The 23,321-nt window shown below is 35.3% G+C and overlaps 1 protein-coding gene across 9 annotated transcripts in view; it reads left to right on the forward strand.

The window, feature by feature from the left end:
• The window catches only part of LOC122629608 (protein eva-1), a 237,105-nt gene that overhangs the window by 169,453 nt on the left and 44,331 nt on the right, over positions 1-23,321 (forward strand). For 6 of the 9 annotated variants that reach the window (XR_006327308.1, XR_006327309.1, XM_043813198.1 and 3 more), the window contains one exon: positions 18,712-18,941. Coding sequence is in view for 7 of the 9 variants with exons in the window: in XM_043813195.1 (XP_043669130.1) it covers positions 18,712-18,941 (230 nt within the window). In the remaining 2 variants the exon portion in view is untranslated. Of the gene's footprint in view, positions 1-8,549; positions 8,794-18,711; positions 18,942-23,321 lie in introns of those variants that run through there. The other 3 variants (XM_043813200.1, XM_043813199.1, XM_043813196.1) reach the window with 3 other exon arrangements.

Raw genomic sequence — 23,321 nt, forward strand, 5'->3', positions numbered from 1 at the left:
ATGCTTGTCTTCCTGATGGTAATGGGTCGTACAGAACGGGGAGATTGACTTTGGAGGAAGGAGAGTTTCATTAAACACCCGGTAAGCCGGAATTCCTTATCGAACTAGAAGACGTTGGAAAACTCGATTAAGGCTCGACGGGCGTCACGTTTCTCCCGGAGTATCGCTCATTCACATTCCATCGACGGCACTCGATGAAACTCGTTTCAGAACGCTCGAATCGTTTAAACTCTTCCAAGTGCATCCGAAGAGTAAGTAAGAGAGTAAGAAAGATAGAGAGAGATAGATAGATAGATAGAAAGAAAGAGAGAGAGAGAGAGAGAGAGGGAGAGGGAGAGCAGGAGAGATCAGCTTTCTAGCGTGAACACGTCTTGTCCGCGAACTTGCTTTTCCTTCAACTTCTTCTTCTTCTTCTTGTTCTTCGTTCTTGCCACGTGGCGAAGGTCTATTTTGAGTCACTGTTTCGGTTAACTTTAAGTTTTCCGGAGTTCAACGTGCATCGTGGACCGGTGCCAAAATGGTTCTTCGTACAATAAGCCGTAGAGATATGGTTTATCCAGTTGGAGAAAAGATGAATTTTTATCTATCTTTTCTTGAAGGATCCATAAAGCTATCGATCCTTTTTCAATTTTTATTTATTATATTTAACAAGTTCATACTCATTCCGACTTTAATATTTTAGATTTTTTCTCGTTTATCCTCTCGTCTTAATCGAACTCTATCCTATCATTTTCTCTCTCTCTCTCTTTTCTTTTGTATAAATATATGTAAGAAATAGATAGTCATATAACATATATATTAATTCAATTTAAGTTTTCAATCTCTTTTTCAATAGATCGTATAAAGTATCGACGAATAAACTTTTCTATCCCGACTTACTTCAACTCGAAATGATCAATTTAAATTTTATTTTGCAGGTATATACTTACTTGTTTGTTTATTTTCTCTTTCTTTCTCTTTCTTTCTCTCTTTCTCGCTATCTATCTTTCTTTGTCTCTCGTTCATTTCCTGTCTGATTTACTTCAATTTTCGAAAAGTTCTTTAAAATCGCTCACGTAGATATAGCGTTTTATCCGTGACATTTTTATTGGCTCGTAATTCTTCGTCGACATAGAATTTGGAGTAATAAGCTGTACGATTTAACCATCCAAGACCATTTGGTTCGGGCACGTCGAACCGATCGCATTCAATACGTTAGGAAAGATTTTTCTCTCTCTCTCTCTCTTTCTCTCCCTTACTCCAGTGTCAATTGTGCATGTCGATTTCAACATCTGTCAGACGGCGAACTTTTTCTTTTCTTCTTCCTCCTCCATCTTCTCCTCCTTTTCTACCTCTTCTTCTTCCTCATCCTCCTCATCCTCCTTCTCTTTAAACTCCTTACACGATAAAACTTATCTAAAAACGGTCCTCTCAAAGGAGTCGTTAAATTTTCTTGGATTTCTCTCTTCCTCCTCCTCTTCCTCCATATCTTTCTTCTTTCTCTCTATTTACATCGACAATTTCGATGGTATATTCGACACATCGAACGATCGAATTCGCATTTATATTCTAATTTCATCTCTCTCGATTTCCATTCGTTCGATACTTTCGAAACTCGAGTGAGTATTCGAATTATCTCTAAATTTTCTCCGTTTAGGTGCTTTCGATAGATAACACATACTCACACACACGTACATATATATATATATATATATATATATATATACATATATATATATAAATAAATAAACATGGGCTGTTTAATTTCAATCGATACACGATGTATTGGTAGTTAAATTTGTTTTTAACAACATGGGTTGTTAAAATAGATATTTCGAAGGGCAGTATGTGTTATAAAATATCACACGATATTTGATAATAATCTTTTGGGAATATTTTGAAAGATTTTAATCTAACGATTTTCAATGTTACTGTGGATTCATTAAAATGGAAGATCACATGATAGAACATAGAATCACGTAGATAGAATGTTCATGTAGAATACTATCGCTTAATGCGTAATGTCTCTCTACGTTTAATTATAATCCTTCTTATAAAGAAAATAGGCACTTTGCTTGAACAGATTATTCGTTCGTGCAAAGCGAATCCACAGAAGATATTCGATGACACAAGGATCATAGAATAGACGCGTACGAATTTCTATGCGTACGTGCACGCGTTTGTCACGCGCTTCTTGACTATTCCTCCTTCTATCTATTTCTCTCTCTCTCTCTCTCTCTCTCTCTCTTCTTCTCACTTCTCAGACTCGATTCCCATTTCCTTCAGGAAATTTCTCGTATCTTGACGTACCACGTACGCTATTATGCGACGTCATGTTCTTCAACATACGTATATATATATATATATATATATATATATATATATATATATATATATATATACATCGACATAATTAAGATTTTACTTTATCAGGGAAAATGACAAAATCTTTGTATTCATCTCATTTAAACTAGCTGCATGTACTTGATAAACGTTAATAAAAGCTTCTTCGTCTGATATCGGTGCATTGTTCGTTTAATAAAGCCACGACAGTTTTCTGAAATCATGGACGTCTTATAACGAGAGAACGTAAATTAATAATAGTAATAATGATAATAATAATAAAATTACAAGAGAAGAAAGACAGTCGCTATGTTTCTAGTCATTTGAACACAATGAAAAGGAAATTGTATCTGTTGTAGAAAAGAAAGATAGTTATAGAGGGATAAAGAAAGAAAATGTGGGCGAAAATACGAAAAGTAAAAAGAAAGAAAAAAGAAAATCCGCTAAAAAAGAATATCGTGCCGCACGCGCACACGCACATTCAGTAACAAAGCATCAAGTGCATAGAATTTTTATTAGAGACCAAAGCCGTTGACGTTTCAATTACAATTTCATTTACAGTATATCTCGGTTAAACGTGGGCGCTCGGTGAACCAACTTCGTGGTGTACGCGAAATGTCGATCACGTCGCGAAAACTGCGTTGAATTTCATCTCTATAAAAGAGAGAAACAGAAATAGAGAGAAGGAGAGCGAGAGAGAGAGAGAGAGAGAGAGAGAGAGAGAGAGAGAGAGAGAGAGAGAGAGAAAGCGAGGTAGAAGCTAATCTATTTAATCCAACGATGAAAAATCGTCCCTGTGGTGGAGCTCGTTTCGCTTATCGTATTATTATTCCTTAAGGAGAAAGAGCTCTCGTGAAAGAGAATGAGGTGACACATTTTGTGTATATACGTATATTTGTGTTTTGTGTGTGAGTATATATATATAGCTTGGAGAGTATCCAAGATGACGTCGGTCGCGTGACTTAAAGAGAATTTCTTCGTCGCTTTATCAAGGCGACGCGATATCGTCGATTCGGTATCTTTCTATCTCTCTTTCTCCTTGAAATCCTCCGTGAATTTGACCGCCATTCGCGGTATTCCACCTCTCTCGCTTTTGTTTCGAAGATCATTTTGGAAATGGTCCAGACGCTGCGTCCGACGTTCTCGTTATTGCCTCTTCCATCTCAACGAGAATAGGTACCTTACCTCTTTCGAAGATCTTTATGTCGACGCTCGTCTTAAAGTGAGAGGAGTGGTAGAAAAAGAGGAGGAAGAGAAAATAAAAAGAACGAAGTGGAAATCTTTCAACGTTGCAACCCTTCTTCTTCTTCAAGATCGACGACGTGAAAAGGAATGAACTCTCTTCGTGGTCACTAGAATGCGTTCTTCTCTTACTACTTTCGTCCTAGATTTCCAAGGACAACGCATTTTCTCTCTTTTAAAGCGCTACCGTAATCGCTTTTTCGTGTTATCCTACGTCCCGCTCGATTCGAATCCGAAACTTGCCGCGTACTCAACTCTCTTTTCTTTCTACTATCTTTCTCTGTATCTCCATCTTTCTTCTATCCATTTATGTCTCTCTTTCTCTCTTTCTCTGTCTCGTTTTCTCGATATCTGGAGTAATATATATATATATATATATATATATATATATATATATATTCTACTGCACTTTCTGTTTATTATTAAGTGATATACTTTATAATTAAACTTAACTGTTGTTTGTAACTTGATCCTTCAAATTCCATTTGATATTTAACTTTGTATTTAACTTTATTATAATCCGTTTAATTTCTAAAGTGTTTCTCTCTCTCTTTCTCTTTCTCTTTCTCTTTTTCACTCTCTTTGTCTTTCTCTCTTTCTCTCTTTCTCTTTGTCTCTTTATCTTTCTCATTCTGTAAACAATCGGGCCTCTTGATTAAACACAAAAACGTCTCCTTAACGTTTGACGTGACCTACAAGAGGACACGGATTTCGCGACAAGTTAGAGAAAAGCTCGTAAATTATCGTTAGCATAAATCATGAGCTCGCATTCGCTTGCGGCGGTAGAGGGACGACGTAAACCACAAGAACCGCGGCCGCGACAACGCAGCTAGGAGTTTCAAAGTTAACTCCAACGACCGACCGTGTCTCCATACGTTATCAGGGTTATTGTTCTTCCGCTTGGAATACATTATCATCTAACGTCGTCGTTTTACAGCCCTCGACACGTTTCTTTCTATATATGTCTCTGTCTCTGTCTCTGTCTCTGTCTGTCTCTCTGTATCTCTTTTTTCTCTCCTCTTTATACGGACGATTATTTTTCCACGCACGTTGGAAAACGTAATAATCCCTTCGGCGGGACGATTATTTTCTTTAACTTTTTTCTTGTGAAATTTCACCACGTCTCGTTTGGTTTATCGATCGAAGATTCGAAGCGAGTGTCGGAATCCTGTTTCCACATCGTTAGAGATTTCTTTTTATCTAACTCTTTCTTTCTTTTTCTCTGTATCTTTCTTTCTTTCTTTCTTTCTTTCTTTCTTTCTTTCTTTCTTTCTTTCTTTCTTTCTTTTTTTCTTTCTTTTTTGTTCTGTTTGCTGTTCGACCCGTTCAAGCGTGGAATTTAATTGATAATCCAGAAATCTTCTCCGTTACACAACATGCTTGAATTATGTTATACTCCGAACGACCATGCTTGAATGAGATTCGACGAAGCGTTAAGGTAGTTGAATTGAAATTTCTCTAATTCCGTCTATACAATTACAGTTATGTTAATATAGGTGATCCCATGAGATTGCACTATGAATGCTATGCGTAAGATGAAATTTCGTATTAGTCTGTCAATAATATTAATATGTAATCTACACATACATCCTTATATACATTCACACACACGTATATATATATATATATATATATATATATATATATATATATATATTTACTACATTGGATAACGAACTTAATACAATTTCAAGATCGAAATTGCTAATCAAAAACACGTGTATATTAAGCTTTAGAGTCGAGCGATCACAAAAGCTTCAATGTTGCATTGCAAGGGATCGATAGCGATGAAACCGTTATCTCGGTTACAAAGTTGTCTCTTTGTAAGATGATTTTCCATGAAGGGATTTCCGATTATTAGATGAGCCGGTTAACAAAAGGATAAGCAGAATTTTGCACTTTACGCGTCACTACGGGATGTCATCAATCAGAAGGATAAAAGAAAGGCGGCACGGAGGCGGTTGTTCGATAATTACGACGCAGCGATTACGAAGACGATTCGCCAGCTCGAATATCGAGGAAAGTTCGTAAACTCGTCGATGATTAATAGCCGGAGTTTATTAAACGCGACGTGTTACGATATTACATGTTCGGGAACTCTCTCTTTCTCTCTCTCTCTCTCTCTCTCTCTCTCTCTCTCTCTCTCTTTCTTTTTCGCTCACGTAAAACTCGGAACGATCGATACAACGGCGAATACGCAGGTCGATTATAATAATCGACGAATTTGCATTCGATCGTTATTCTCGATATATCTCGACGAGATATTGTTGCATACATAGGTGTGTACGTAGCAACGAAACGAGGTAAGATCCTCGTGATGCGATCTCACGACATGCGTGTATGCTTACATATATGTATCTGTGTAAACCGAAGAGAGGAAATTTAATAGGTCTACGTGGGCGTTTAATGATACCTCGTATGACGAGGCCACGTAGTAGGTAGATATAGTTTTTATCAAGGGGAACGGATCGTTTTACCGAAATTCGCGAATTTCGTGACGGTTAAGATCGTGGGCGTAATCATCCTCCTCAATGTAAAAGAGAGAAAAGGAAAGATAAAAGGAACTCGTCTTTCTCATAACGCTTTCGAAGTCGTTCGAAAATAAGTTTTCCTTGGAGTACGACTCGAACGGCGAAAAGAAAGGGAAAAAAGAAGGAGTGGGAGGGAAAGGAGAAGGAAAGGAAGGAGGTGGAGAAGAGGAACGTTTTCTCGCATTTCGAGAAACTAATTAATCGGGACTTTAATATTCATAGAAGCATTCGCGTAAATGGTGTGCTTTAAAAACAATTTAATTAAGTCCCCCACTCCCCTTTATTCTTTTCTTTCTTCTTCTATTTCTTCTTTCTCTTTCTTCTTTCTCCCCTTCTCGTTCCCCTATTTACGACTTTCCAGCCTTCGTCTCGCTCGCTTACTTCTTTAACCGTGTTCGTCCCTATTCCTTTCCCTCTCTCTCTCTCTCTTTCTTTCTCTTTCACTTTTCCTTTTGTTACGTATTTGTCCAAGACTCACCCTCGGCAAGTCGTCTATTGTAACAGGTGTAATTCAAGTTAATTCCCTCCACGATAGTATCACGATAGAAGGGAGTTTAATCAGTGCCGTCGACCGTATCAAAGTATTACAACGTACTGTTTACTTTAAGAAAAAATTTTTCAATCTTTCCTATTTTATCCATCGTTTAAAATATCGCTTTCTATTTTTCTTTCTTCTATGTTAAAGAAAATATGCGAGAGAAACTTCTAGCTTTTCTTTTGCTGACCTAAATTTTATCATTAATTGCCGTTTCATTATCTAAGCTCGTTTTCCATGAACGTCATGACATTTCTCTCTCTCTCTCTCTCTCTCTCTCTCTCTCTTTCTCTTTGTCTCTCTGTGTGTGTGTCTCTCTGTCTCTATCTCTATCTCTCTTTTACTGTAGTAACGATGAGAGGAGTACGTACGACGATGACAGGGACAACGAGAGGAGCGACTGAACGAACGACCAACCAAGCGGCTTTGTAATTTTCCTTGCGTGCACGAGCTACGCGATATTTCTCTCGAAGGAAACCATTTTCCCTTGAAATTGCGTATCATCGTTGTCACGAACGTGAGGATATCTCAGGGTCGTTTAATGCGACTACCTTCTCTCTTTATTTATGTGTATATACATACATATATATATATATATATATATATATATATATATCTTTTTCTTTTCCTGTCTCTATACTTTTCGACCAGTCATATCGAAAATTTCATTTGGAAAATCTGTTAATTACATTTTTATGCATTCCTTCTATTAAGATTTTTTTTTCTTTCCTTTATAAATCGCTGACAGGCTCTTTTGTATTATTTTCTTCTATTTTCTTCTCTAACGAAACGAAAAAGAAAGGAAATTACGAAAAGTTCCGTAACGACTTTTACCGAGTTGTCTCGCAGTGACTTCTCGAGGATTCTCGTGGATGAAAAAGGAGTAGTTATGCGAAATGTTGAGGAGTACGTGTATAACACGTGTCAACGTCTTTGCTAACAGTTTACATATACATGTCTAACTATTATACTTATGTATTCACTTACCTACGTTTCACGACTTGCACTGAGTGATTTCGTTAAAAATGAAGGAAAAGTGTTGTTGGTAAAACGAAGAAAATTCTTCCAATGTTTCAAACACCCTGTGAAAATTCTCGTAAGATAAGAAAGCACTTTATAAGTAGGAGTAGAATACATATGATCATAATATATACGCATTCATCATATTAATCCGTTTATCTTGCAGCAAACACATGGTCCTTTCTCTGTTTCTCTCTCTCTCTCTCTCTTCTTCATTCTATCTTCAGAGTCCTCTACCGTGTGTCGTCTCGAATAATGGAACGCACCATGTGTTCTCATAAACTAAACGAGTTGTCACATTCAAATGTTATACGGTATACCGATCTTAATATGCGAAGAAACATAATAGATGACTTCTATCTAAATTATTTTTACGTAATGCATTTTATCCATATGGTGGGATTAAAAGCCATCAGAGAGAATTCTTTTCTGTATTTTTTATTTTTTATTTTTTTTCATTAAATAATATAGATTTTACAAAGAGACAGGGTGAAATCGAGATTATATTCTGTTCTATTCATTGGGTGGGAAAAGAAAGAAAGAAAAAAAAAAAAAAAGAAATCGACAAAGAAGGATGGCTTTCCAACATTCATCTCCATCTGTCGTTTACGTTCTCCTACGTTTCAGCTTCGTTCTCTGGCAATATATTCCTCGTCACGCTTTTATCACCTATATAGATCATGTCCTCAAGATTTTCTATCGAAGAGAAGCTGTGAGGTGTAAAGCACCCTCTCCGTTCGTAGCACTCGCCGCGTTTCAAATAAGATCGATGTCAATCCTTTCGTGTTTTATTCGAACTAAATCAGGATTTAAAAAATTCACGAGTATTTGAGGGTTAATGATATTTAAAAATAAAAATTTATTTTTATTATTTAGTTATTCGTTTATGAAAATATTGTAATAATCTATTAAAAATAATTTTAATTCGCTAAATAATAGATACGTTTAGAAAAACATTTGTGTTATTGAGACTTTTCGAGGTCGACTTGTATCTTGGATATCAGGTATCGAACATATAAACCGATGACTTATATGTTTACTCGGCAGTCTTGTTCTGGTCGTCGTACGTGAAGGATCTCCGAGTGTAAACAGAGCGTTCTTCTACAATAGAAATAGAACATCGACTTTACTTCAGTTTCCTGGGTAATTATATTATTAACGTTATTCATTTATTACTATTATTTTATTACGAATATTTTTAATAATGCTACTAATTATTATTACCATCATTATCACGTTAGAAGCAATATATATATAGTATAAGCGATATATATAACACTACGCATTTTCTTTTGTTCACAAGGTGACATTAAATACAAACGATATATAGAAAAATAACTGCGTAACATTTTGATATAACTTTTTTCTCTCGCCAAATCGTAACGAACTGCTTGATTCTATCATTATCATTATTATCATCATCATTATTATCATTATTATTAGTATTATTATTATTATTATATAGTCGTTATATTGTATCATTAACAAGGTTGTTAAAATTGTAATTAATTCATTTATCGTTAGTTTCTATCGCAAACATTTGGACGCAAAACTATTGAAGCATAAATACCTATACGTATACGAATAATATTCATGTGTGTGTGTGTGTGTGTGTGTATATATATATATAAATATATATATACACATACATTATGTACTATGTTTCTTTTCGATTTTATATACATACATAATTACATACGTATATCGACAAGATCGAAATATTTTATCAATCTCATTTCTCGCTTCTCGCATTAACGAGCTGTTGACGTTAATTCGTACGGACCTTGCGGAATCCACGTCGTTCCGCATACGTTCTCTAGCTAGGTTCTCTAGTCGAAGCGAAACATGTTGCCCTTGTGCTCTCTCGGTTACTGCTTATATACGTTAATATAAAGCGAAGTACGCGTTGGCTCGTTATTTAATGCCGACTCATGGGAGACGCGACTTTGCAGATGAACGCACCGACCGCATAAGCTCGAGACTACTTCTCTTGGTCGCAGTATCCGCCTCCGAAGCTACCTCTACATATGTTTACTTTCTATACGGAGCATATAGGATCCGAATATCGATCTTTGAATACTTTAATATATACTCCCTCGCATCGAAATGAAATTGGAGATTATTCGAACACACATATATATTTTAGGTCATATATTTGATATATGTATTCGATGTACAATAATTAGATATATAAATAAGCGAGCGTTCCGGTGTAAATTTTTTTTTATATCATCTATATAGTAAATAGTTAATCGTAATATCGTAAATAGTTAAATAAGATTGAACGATATATTATAATAACATCTATGTCGTAAATATTTCTTTCTTTTTTTTTTTCTTTTAATTTATTTTATATATATGCATACGTTATATATTATAATACACTAGAATAACAGTCCTCAAACTCGTTCTCTCAAAATGACGAATTGGAACGGATAAAATCGATAAGGGATTTCGCATGAATTCAATTTGCAATAGAATGAAGCGTGAACGAATAAAACGTTATGTATAAATCGAATAAAAGGGATAGTCATCGAGTTTCCTCTTTTGGAAAATTTAGATCGAATTAAAATATAATTGGCAGTCTTCGTGAGATATCGAATCTAATGTATCCTATTCGTTGTTACGGATCATTCAGACGATAAAAGGAGAGTTAGTTCGACGATACGAGAAGTAGAAAAGTCAGTGAGACTCGTTTGATTGAAAAGACTCTCTTCAAAGTTATTATAATAAAGAGATAGAAAGGAAAAAGAGAAAGAGAGAATGGATTACGTCAAAAAGGGAATTTAAAAGAGCGAGCTTTGATTAAGCTTAGATTTCAAGCCTTTCTATATAACTTTGAGAAGTTAGTTAGTCCTCTCAGAACTTGGATTTTAGGCGAAAAGTAATAACCGCTTAAAAGGTACATCAGAATGGAAAGGATTATTATTCTTTTTTTATTTTTTTATTTTTTTATACAGGAGGGACAAAGAAGAACAAAAGATAAAAGAGAGAAAAAGAGGGAGAGAGAGAAAGAAAGAGAGAGAGATCCTCGATAAATCGATAAATAAACAACAAAGTTTTGACAATTTTCCGAGCATGCTATTGGGTGTTGAAATACTATGCGAAATATCACAAACCCGTCTGTGTTATTGCCAAGTCGTTGAAAATAACGAGGGGATGCCCGTACACCCGATCGTGATCGACGTTTCGATCTTTTGATTTAATCGACGATTCCATTGTTTCCGAATCGAACGTCGAATCATATCGACTGCATCAACCTGGTATATAAATTCGCTCGACTTGATTTTCGTAAATCTGGCTTTGAACGCGAGAATTTTTCTGTTCTCTCTCTCTCTTTCTCTCTCTCTGTCTCTTTTTTTTTTCATAATTTCATAACGTTGTAGGATTATTAATTCCCGATATTGTTATTTTAATTATGCTCGACGATTTAAGTTGTAATCGAGAAGTAAATTCAATCGGATCAGTTTCATAATACCTATATAAACACGTTTTGTATAACATTTCTCGCTTAATATGATTTTATGTGGCTTGAAAGTGGTGAAAGAAATCGAAAGCTACGAGGCAAAGTTGTTTTTGAAACCCAATGGTTTCGTTATATATGTATATCGATCTATATTTTGTGTAAATTGTATATACCTACGTGTTTATATCGATAGCTATTAATATAAAATAATATTAATAGTCAGACGTAAAAAGGTAAAAAACTATCGAATATTTTATTATACGTATACAAAATAGATACGCGTTTACGAAATATCGTAATAATTCGTCTTATCGTCTTTTTTAATCAATATACGACTTCAAATTACAAAGATATTACTCGCAAAATATCGTCATTTAGAATTTATTATACGTCGAATATTCTTACGTCTGTAAGTAGTAATGATAATAACAAAAAAAAAAAAAAAGAACGAAGAGAAGAAGAAAGAAAGAAAAGGAAAAAGAAAAAAAAATTGTTTATATGCCGATCAATAGAGTCTACGTATACGTACCAAATATTTTGATGCGTATATATTTATCAAGGAAAAAGAAATCATAATGAAAAATATAATCGTTCAATGTTATTTGTAAATATCGTATAACAACGAGGATTTACGAAAAATTCATGACAGACATAAAAACCATTTGTTAACAGCTCGGTAAACGATATTATCGATAATAAACATTACGAATAACAGTTTTCTATAAAAAAATATGGATATTATTGACGCGATAAACGTTTTTTCGATTTAAGTAGTTATTGAAAATCTCCCGTTCCCTCGTCGCTACCAAGAAGTAAGTACGACTTAACGTCGGATTTCAAGATCGTTACTTCGGTAACAACAATCGAATTTCCAATTCGATCTGCGAATAGAGTACGACTCGTCGCAGCTCGTAAAGACGCAAAAGGAATCGTGACTTCCCATTGGGAGACACGATTTCATTCGAAATCAATGAAATCTCGAAGCTTTTTAAAGGATAAAATCGGATCGACGAACGTGGTGCGGTTGGTTCCTTTCGTTTATCAGACGGCTTTATTCTTATGACGTACTTATACCGAACTTCGCAAAAGCGTGACGCTTCGTAATCGTTATAGAAACCTCAACGGTATCTCGACGATGCGGAACGTCCGCGCGTTCTATTTTTCGCACCGGTGAGTCCTCCGTATCGCACGTATCGCTTTTTAAATGGACTTTATGACCGGCGAACAACGGACCGATAAAGCGCATCGGTGCATCCCTCTTTTACCCTCTTCGTTCAGTATCATCTCCCCCCCCCCCCACTTCCATCACCACCACCATACCTCCACCCCCTTCTACCTGTTCACTCTATTCTACAAGCGGTTTTAATCAATTTATAAACCGCGTTAGCCGTCGGTTTCGTCGGCGTCGTCGGAAAATTCAAACTGCGGCTGTTCCTTCTCAAACGCTCTACTTTTTCCAAAGCGTACAATTGTCTTGTTAATTAATTGATCGATTAATTAATTAATTATTTATTTATTTATTTATTTATTTATTTGTTCTTTTCTTTTCTTCTCTTTTTTTTCTATTGCATCAATTTTTTCGATAGACTTTTTTGTTTTGTCACGCAAATGTTGCGTTTATTGCGAGAATAAAAGGGAAACAATATCAATGTAAGTGGTGATATTGTTTCAGAGAAAAGAAAAAAAAAGAACACCATAGATGTTACGAGGTTAACCTTGTTACACGTTCCGTCCAGTTCAATTAAGTTCGTTAACGAGCGGAACTAGACGTATTTTATGGAAAAATGTAATTATCCGGAATATCGTGCGCTGTAACGAAATTATATTCTTTATGCGTTGTGTCCTTCGACAAATTTTTCCTATAGTGTTTGGTCAGCTCCAAAGGGGTAGGGGTGTGTGTGACAGAGAGGGAGAGAGAAAGAAAGAGAGAGAGAGAGAGAGAGAGGGAGAGAGAGAGAGAGAGAGAGAGAGAGAGAGAGAGAATAGGTCTCCTGTTTACAGCACGATTTTAGGTTTAACAAAAGAAAATGGAAAAAGGTTAGAAAGAAACGATTACCGTAGCTATGTTTATTTTTATTTTTATACATTCTTTTTTATTTTCTTTTTTTATTTTTAGAGCCTAGGTTTAGACGTCTCCTCCATTAATTTTATTATCCGGATTTTCTTCGTTCGGCCCGACTGAGATAAAAAAGTCGTTTCGACTTGTTACCCAACGAAAGATTTCATTGTTGATCCTAGCCGAGGATGTTATATATATGTATATATACTGATTATTTCAGAATTGTAGAATAAAATTTGACAGATTAATTGGGCTCATAAAGAAGAAAATCAGAAATATTCTTACGAATATTATCAATGTTTCGAAAATTTATCTTTTCTTTTCGTTTCCTATGTATAATGTATTATTTAATATTATAATTATTATTACTCTATATATGTATATATATATATATATAAATAATAAACGATATTTAAAATATGTAACATGTCAACGCCAGATAGCTAATTTAAAAGCAAATATTTTTCGTTCAAATTAATTTTACCTACATTTTTAATATTATCATGGCTTGTTGCGAGTAATTGAAATGTTTCGAATTAAAATCGATTTTTCTAAATTATTAAATAATTATCAGACAATTAATTATCGGGTTTATAGAAGTTCGTTTTACAATTATATTACGAAATTTTTTGTAAAGTTCATTTTTATACACGAAAATATCTTTTCCTCAAAAGCTAAGCTTTCAACGTAATCGCGAAATAAAAGCAACGCAATAATCCCACGCATATTCGTCGTTTCAATCGCGAACTTTTAAAACTGCGTGTACTGTAAATGGAATTTTTGTAAAATCTCGACAAACGCACGGTTCTTACTGTCATATATGTTGAGCACTTTTAACCAGTATGCAAAGTTTCACCATTATGAAATAGGATAAACCATTTTATTCGCAAAAGTGCAATTACGAAAGTGTGCGCGCGTCGTAACGTGAATTTCAGACACTAATTCGTTTCTAATCAAGAAGGGGTTGTCGTAATACGAGATTAGTATTTTCTTTTTAACTGCTTTTAAAAAAAGAAAGAGAAATAAAAAAACAACAAAATTTAATAACATTGTATGCATGAAGTATAATCGTGGATTGAGAATTTTCGGGATGGAGGATGATTTATCGAATATTTTTCAAACATTTATAGTTATCGTTTATTCATAAATTATATGAATGAATATCTACAAACACATGTACATCACTCAGACGTAAAACTATACATAGACATATATATATATATATTACTATATATACAGTATGGTATATTAGTTCGTTTCGATATTAAGCGAATCTGTCGGTCGATGCGAAAACACTTCGTAGCCGCGTTAGTTAACCATAATAGTGTCGGGAAAAAAGTCTGAGTGCTTGGTTCATTGGTGGCGACGACGATGACGACGACGACGACGATGACGACGACGACAACGACGACGACGGGAAGAGACAACATGAAGAGACAACGTGAAGGAGGAAATGGCCGAAGTTGTGTACACCGCTGCCCTCGGTGACGGCAACGACAGACTTTTCCAAACTTGGCAACGATTCCGGATTTCGGTTGTTCCATGGCGAAAGGCGAATAGGAATGGGTAACCTCGTATGTGGGGGACTATAGAGTAACCATCCCCACCACCACACTATTACTACCTTCCTCGCGTTTATAAACGGGTCGGGACTTGCTTTCCGTTGCGGAGGAATCCGAGAAAATCTCGTCGCGAATCGTTGCCCTTTATCGTCGGAATTTCCCGTTCCTTTTTATTACTACTACTACTACTATTGCTACTACTACTACTACTACTACTACTAAACTATTACTACTACTCTACTACTACTGTTACTGTTACTACCACTACTATTATTACCTATTTGATAATCCATGCTATTATTCTTCCAAATTATTCCATTTAATTATTCCGATTCCCCATTATATGTATGTACGTACGTGTATGTGTGATGTATGTATGTTGTATATATGAATGTATGTATGTGTGTTTACGTAACGTTTTTGGTTACCAGTTTACATCGGTCTTCTCGACGCAGTAACATCGATCCGAACGACGTCACTTTAATCCCCTCGTAAGCTTCCGTTTCGAGTGCCCTTTGAACTCGGATTAACTTACCGGTGAACTAACTCAGAGCCATCGTCATCTGTAAACCCGTCCACGCCTTTGTATCCAAACGAAAGGACTTTTAAAGAATCTTAGCTTCTTACTTTGTTTTATCGAGAAAATTTTCTTTCTCTCTTTCTCTCTCCCTTTTTATCTATTTTTCTTTCTTTTTTTTTTTTTCTTTTTATTACCTTTTATATCCTTCTTTGATACTTTTATCTAACATCTTCTTAAGTATATCTAATATTTGTTTCTTATTCGTAATCATTCACCTAGCAAATAAGTTAAAATATTTATCCTTTTGCGAATTAAGATTACAATAATGAAGTTAAATTATAATATATATTTATTTACGAGTAAGATGAAAAGATATTAGAATATATCTTTCGTAAATATAACGTTTATCTTGATTAAACGGAAATCGAGCTCATAAGATCGTAGCAGCTGAACAAACACTGGAATATACCGTTCTAATTCCGTCTTCTCTTCTCTTTTCCTTTTGATCTATATCTATTCCTTTTTAACAATATCCTGACGATTTTGCTCGAAGGAACGTGAACAAGAACCGCAAATTTGTAGATTAAAGAAAAAAAAAAATCGATCGAAGCTTCGAAAGTTCGGCGAATAGTTGAGTTTATTAACTCGAACTTTGTCTTCGATATACATCGAGAAATGAGAATTAACAAGACGAGAATGTCGATCGAATCGCACGGACTTTTTCAAAAGCACGATGAATTCTATGTACTTTGTATGCTTCAAAAGATAATTAATAAAATACATATTATGAATGGGAATCGAGAAAGAGTCGTTGTAATTTTTATTCTATCGTTAATAAACTTTACAATTATATCGGAGAATATTTTCCTCGTTTAATTCATTTTTATAACTGCTCTTGCAATAATTCGATTAACATTAAACAATAATTAAATAATACAGGAAGAACGATACGCTTTGAATGTAATCGGATTACGAGTCTTTTATCGTTGATAATTTTAAATTGTTTTTATCGAAAACGTAGACTTATTTATTCGTTGTTTTTGTTGGTAGCAGTAGAACGAGAGATTTGAAATAATTTTTTAAATAATTTTTATTCGCCTGTAATAATTAATTTGATCTGCTTATATAAGATTGAGATATATGTTTCATGAAATATCTTTAAAACAGCATGTATGAAATATGAACGCGTAATTACATGTTTCAAATCTATTATCCGCGAATAAGTCCGTTCATTGTCAGAGTTTTATACTCTTGAAAACTCGTCGAATTCTTTTTCTCATCGGTTATGTGTCAACTATTGAACAATTTTATTTAGTCTTCAACAGTGCTCCGTAAAAAGACTTCGTAACCTGATCGTAACTTGCTCTTTTTGTTCAAGAAATAGAAAACGAATTGAGATATCGAACGGTTCGAGACTAATCAACTGGTCATTTAAAAGTATTCTCGATTCGTTCGGAAGCAATTAAGCGATAAGAACTACGATTTCGTTGAACACGAATGATATTATTTCTACACGAAGAAATTGCAATGAAAGTATTCGAAAGATTAACGAAGATCCAAGGACAATGTGAAATTCGAAAAAACGAAAATGCATGGAATATTCTTTTCGTATTTATTAAACATTAATTTCTCTTCTTTCTTTTAGTGTGATCTTTTACATTCATTATTGTATGTTTATATAATTTATGATCACGTGTCATGTGCCACACTATACTCGTATCGTACAGAATCTAATATTTGAAAAAAAATCCAACATAGTCCATCTTAATCCGTAGTCGGTCATTATCTCTTTAGCGTTTGAGTCACACCGGAGCTGACCCAGTAAACGAGCGAATTCTCTGTAACGAACAAAGACTCCCCTTTTCCTTTCGCGTTAATAAAGACGAAGATCCTTTTGAGATTCGTTCAGTTTGAAGGTTCTTGGCCTTTCTCGTTCATTCTCTCCGCGATTCTTTTTCACAGGTACGAATCGTTAACCAATGAGGTCGAACAAAGTGAAGATATCTAATAAGATAGGATCGTTATCGTTGATATCGTTGTAAAAGTAAATCGCTTGCTTTAAATTTTACATCATTGTAATAATCATTATATCATACATATAACTAACAATCTCTCTTTCTTTTTTTCTTTTTTCCATGTTACTCTCTTCCATACACTTGGGATGATATCAATGGCTGACTGATGATCGATCGCTGAATCCTGGCTGACTGAAACCCGGTGATGGTTACCTTGGGCATCGTTGATATCACACTAATTACCTTTGGTGACGGTGAAACACTATACACTTATATCAACCTCTTTGACGCATACGTAATCATTCGCTTATTATTAATCGTTTACGCCTTTCTCTCTACCCATATGGAAACATTTTAAACGATGAAAACTTACTTACGACGTTTACATATGTCTTCTCTCTTTAAACCAAAACCTCGTTTTTCCTATCGGCACCACACCCGTCAATTTCGCATGTATGCCGAAACGGCCGCGGTTCCGTATGCAAACTCGATCGTGCCGAACTGCCGTGGACGCTCTCCGCACTAAATCCCACAAATGACGTCTACTCGTGTCGTCCCACACACTCTGTCTGTCTCACACACTCTCTCTCTCTCTCTCTCTCTCTCTCTCTCTCTCTCTCTCTCTTCGTTCTCTCTCGTTCTATACCACCACCACTATCACTACTACCACTACCACCATCTCCGCCACCAACCTCTGTGCTTCACAACCCCTCTCATCGGATACGCCGATGTATCGCGTGCAAACGAAACGACGGTGCTTTCGCGGCTGAATCCGTGTCATCGATACACCCCATCCCTCTTTTCTCTCTCTCTCTCTCTCTCTCTCTCTTTCGTTCTCTCATCCTCCTCTTGTCTCGCGAACCAATCCCGATTGATCCACTCGTTAATTACCCCGAATCCCCTTGAATCGATCGCCGTTGCGGCGACGGCACTCTACGGCTCGTCGATCGGTCTTCGATACTCACTCTTTCTCTCTCATACTCACTCTTTTCGAATCTATGTCTATCCATCGATCTCTCTTCATTGTCTTCTCTCACTTGATATATCTACTTTCTTGTTTTTTTTTTTCTTTTCTTTCTTTCTTCCTTTCTTTCTCTTTTCCTTTCTATTTTCTTTTTTTTTATTTTTATTTCTATCTATCCACGTCGTATCTATTCTTCTTTTTTACGTGGCCGCCTGATTTCGTCTTTTTTTCTTCTCCTTTATTTTTTTTTTTTTTTTACCTTTCGACACTCCCCGTCTATCTTTCTATTTATTTATCTCTTTTCTATACCTTTCAATCCTTTTACCTCTTCCTTCCTGTGTTTTATATTGCTTTATTTATCTCCTTCGCGTTTCTTTTTCCCGTTTCCTTTTTTCTTTTTGTTAATCATTTCATTTTCGTTTTCACTTTTTCGTCTCTTTTACATCGACGACGATCGTTCTTTATAACGTAACAGCCCTGTTGGCAGGCACCCTGAAGACCTATCAGCGTGCAGCCTGCGACGAGGAAACGATGACGCTCAAGTGTCCACCCGGCACGACGATATCGGTCGCGCTCGCTCGCTATGGGAGAGCTGTTGCGAATGGACCAGGAAGATGCGGCATCTCTTCCGACGTTTCATCTAATTTTGCTATCGATCATCATCAACAAACCAACGACACGTGCTTATTGCCAGACTCTTTACAGGTACGTGTCAACGTTGATTGGAACACGAATTTTGGATAGAAAAGAAAAATAATGAAGGATTTGATTTGATTTAATTTGATTTTTCTTTTTTTTTGTCGCGGTAGTACAAAATTGATCGTTCTTTTTATCATTATTATTATTATTTTTTTTTTATTTTCATTATTTACACGGTCGGCTCTCATAAATCGGATTATCGAAGGATTGGATATATTTCAACAATTCAATTTTAATCTATTATCGAAGCGCTCCATTTTTCATTTGATTTATATCGTTGGATGAATTTCAGTTTTATTTTTTTGCCTTATTTTTATTTGTTTATTTATTTATTTATTTATTTATTTGTTTGTTTATTTATCTATCTATCTATCTATCTATTTATTTTTATACTCTTCCACGATTCGTAATTTTTTTCATTTCAAATATCTCATTTCTATTTCTATGAGGTATCGTTCGTCTCCGTTAGATCCATTTCCTTCAAAATTTGGGTTCTTCCATAAAGATTTTATTCGTCGATTCCGTATCCAAAAGGAAGAGAGAGACATAGGTGTTTTCTGAAGCGTGACAAGCAAGTTTGTCGTCTCCCTTACACGCCTCGTAAACTTTGCTTACGTACGCACAAGTTTTGGCACCCTTCGATCCTTGGAAAACAAGAATTCCGTGAAATAATTTCATTTTTATCATCGTACCTCAATCGATCTCGATTTCTTCTTCACATTTTTCTTTCTAATATCTTGCAAATTTTTCTAACGAGGTCAAGCATGAATACTTTACGTTCAAATACTCGAGAATTTTATCGGGATAGTCAGTAATACGTTTAATTCTTTAGCAAAGTTCTCTCTAGAAGATTCAGGGTTCTATTAAAAGCTACATAATCCGGCTCAGAAGATTAAAGCCATTATGGTCGTCCACGCGTCGCTCGTTAACTTCGATTTTAACTTCTAGTTTCCAACATTCGCAAGTTGACTTTCGATCGCTAGGATTTGCTTAGCTTCTAAATAAGTTTTACAAGGCAAAAAGGATCGAAGAGAAATTACAATATAAAAAACACATCAAGTAGACACTTCGTTGCTAAATGCAAATTGAAATTCTTTTCTTTTCTTTTTTTTTTTATTTATTCCATTTCGCGTTAAACTTTTCCTTCCTAGTTTCGTTCGTTTTCTATTTATGGAAAATTACTTTTTACTCGGACTCGCGTTTCGCCGAAGTCCGAGATGGAGAAGAGAACACGGGAGGACAAGTTATCTCCTTCGGGGAAAATAATTTTTCATTTCGTATATACTGAATGATTCCTGAGATACCGAGTTATACTTTATTCACGATATTTATTTTGATTTGCAAGTACTTTATAATAGAACAAAAAGTGAAAGAGAAGGACAAACCTTGGCTATATTTTTTTTCTCTCTCGCTCTATTTTCTTTTTCTTATTCAATGTTCCTAACAACGAATATAAGTCGTATGAGCGCAATTATTTTCATTTCTCGATCGAGACAAGATAAGATAATATGATTTTCAAGAAATTTATGAATGAATTATATATTCACGATGAATCATAAGAATCGAGATGTTGTTAAAGTTGTCGAACGATATTCGATTATAGATACTCGACGTTATTCAAGAATGGTAACCACGAATAAGAATAGGAAAAAAGAAACAAGGATATATATATATATATATATATATATATATATATATATATATGTAGAGAGAAAGAGAGAGAGAGAGAGGAAGAGAGAAAAAGAAAGAAAAATAAAAGTTTATTCGAACCGGTTAAACGAAGAAAAGCGTACTTCCGTTGGCAAACGTGCTTCCCATTGCCAATGTATTCGCGATCGAGTGGATTTCCTCGGGTCTGAGCTATACTTGCCGCTGCATATCTTTTCAAACGAGTTTGTCAGTTTCCACGCTCGATGAAATACGGGAGTATCCTTTTTATTTTTTTTTCTTCTTTCTTTTTTTCAGGTCAGCTACCATTCTCCCTATTTATCTCTTTTTTTCTATCTTCGTCTTTGGGTTACTCTCTTTCTCTCTATTTTAGTCTTCCATTTATCCATTTTCCACCGAACATATAATTCGCTATCCACCGATTTATGCTCCTGCACTCTCTGACCTGCACTTCTGCACTTTTCTGACCTTTCGAGCTGATAGATCTTTCTTCCTTTTCTTTATCTTTTCTCTCCTTCTCTCGCCATAAGAAAAACGTGCGAGTGTGAGCGACTTTAGTACCCATTTTGTAATGGACCCTTTCTATTCGCTCGTGTCAGCATCGTGCTTTTCAATTTAAGTAAATACAATTTATTTATAACATTTTTAATTTTTAATAACTGAGTGATGACGCTAGAATTTTTTCATTTTCTTTCTTTTTTTTTTCTTTTTTAATCAAAAACAACAATATATGAGTTGGAAGAATATTTTCTAAATAAAAGCAAAAAGTAAAGTAGAGAAAAATTCAAATATATATAAAAAACTTATAATTTCGAGAGAAAAGATGAAAGAGATAGAGAAAGAGAAAGAGAGAAAAAAAGAGAGAGAGTTGTGTGTAGGGTAACTTTGTGTTAAATAAAATTTTGTTAAATAAAGTAAATGAATGGATGGAGAAGGAGAAAGGAATTGTAGAGCTATGAAGAAGAACACGATCTTTTCACGGAATCGTGAATACTTCGGACGATATAAATCGATAGCAATAACGGTAACAAGTTAGCCATCTTACTACGATAGAAAAATCCGTATGAGCAACCACCGAACGAGGGAAAGCTATTCTTGTCCTTCCACCGATCTCATATTTCACGTTCCGTTGTACGAAGATACTCTTTTTATTTGTTATATCTTTTCTCTCTTTTATCCACCCTTTTCTCTCTCTTCTTCTCTTTTTTCTCTTTCAAATTCAAAATTCAACCAACTTCGCTCCTTCCTTTCTGTCCACGTAGACTCGTTATTCTCTCAGTTGCCTAATTCACGGCGTATGTAAATATCTCGTTAAAGGATCACGGAGAAGATTAAAAAGAAAAAAAAGGAAAGAAAGAAAGAGAAAAAAATAAAATCAAAAAAGAAACTCGGTGAAAAAGAAGTTAGAACAGGCGAACGGAAAGAGAGAGAGAGAGAGAGAGAGGAAGAGAGAGAGAGGGAGTTACCCTTTAATTTTTACGAACCGATTCTCTGGCATCTTTCGCTTGAGCGAGAAAAGTCGATAAAATTCGAGATATCGAAAAGAGAATTTTTCTTACGGTGTCGTAGTGATGGTGGTGCTGGTAGATGGTATGGAGTCTTAGCGAAAGCTCGAAGAGAGTGGAGAAAAAAAAGAAAGCTACTCGGATCTCGTAATTCGTTCGGGATGCTCGCCAAATTAAATCGACATTTACAAGACTTTACCTAGAGCGAGGAAATCGGAGCTTTATCGAATAAAGAATCATTTTCTCATGGATCTTATCCAATTTTTCGATATTCTTTCTTTCTTCTTTTTTTCTTTCTCTCTATTTTTTTTCTTTCTTTCTTTCTTTTTTTTCTTCATCTTTCTTTTAGGAAAATGTTACAATCTTTGTTACTTCTCGTATTTGCGGATTTCAAGATGGGTGAAGATTAGTTGAGGAATTAGGAACTTGTCTGGAACAATGACCGACAGAGTATCGTCTTCCGAGTGAGGCAGAGAAAGAAAGAGTGCGTGTGTGTGGGTGTGTGTCAGAGAAAGAGAGAGAGAGAGAGAGAGACGGAGAGAAGATAGAGAGGGATGGACAAGTGACTCATTAGGCAACGAATTAACGGAACACGGTGTAGGTGCGCTAGCGAGTTAGATGCCTGTCCAGAATAGGGTAGATTGATCTGGAAAGGGGTTGCCTGGTGGTACGTATCGTAACTACGAGTTCACCGACGTACCGAAAATCGATTTCTCCTGTGGGACTCCTCAGGCTGGTGTGCGAAATATAGTGAGCTGTTCTCTCCGAAGTTAAACTCGAGAATTTCAATGATTGGATCGTCATTGCGTTAGACAAAGATGGATGGATGGCCGACTTAAACGAGGCGAGAGCTAAGGATAATATCTTCAGTCAAGCTCGTCTTTCTCTCTTCCTTTATATTTCCTAACAAGTTTCCGGAATTCTCTCTCTCTCTCTCTCTCTCTCTCTCTCTCTCTCTTTCTCTTTTATACGTACCTACCTAATTAATATCAGTTAGCTATTTTAGTAAGATGGAATTTTATTAAAATTAATATGGGTTAAAGGATTTCTCAATGAATCTCATTTCAAGTTGGAAAATGCGAAAAGTACGTACTTACGTTTCGTGTTGGAATTATAATTAACGAGAAAAGAAACTACATTTCTTGTTTAAATTTTATACGAACGTATAAAAACGTATGTACACCTATCTATGTAATAATGTAACTTTATTAAA

Source organism: Vespula pensylvanica, chromosome 5 (genome assembly GCF_014466175.1).
Source record: "Vespula pensylvanica isolate Volc-1 chromosome 5, ASM1446617v1, whole genome shotgun sequence".
NCBI classification, from domain to species: Eukaryota; Metazoa; Arthropoda; class Insecta; order Hymenoptera; family Vespidae; genus Vespula; species Vespula pensylvanica.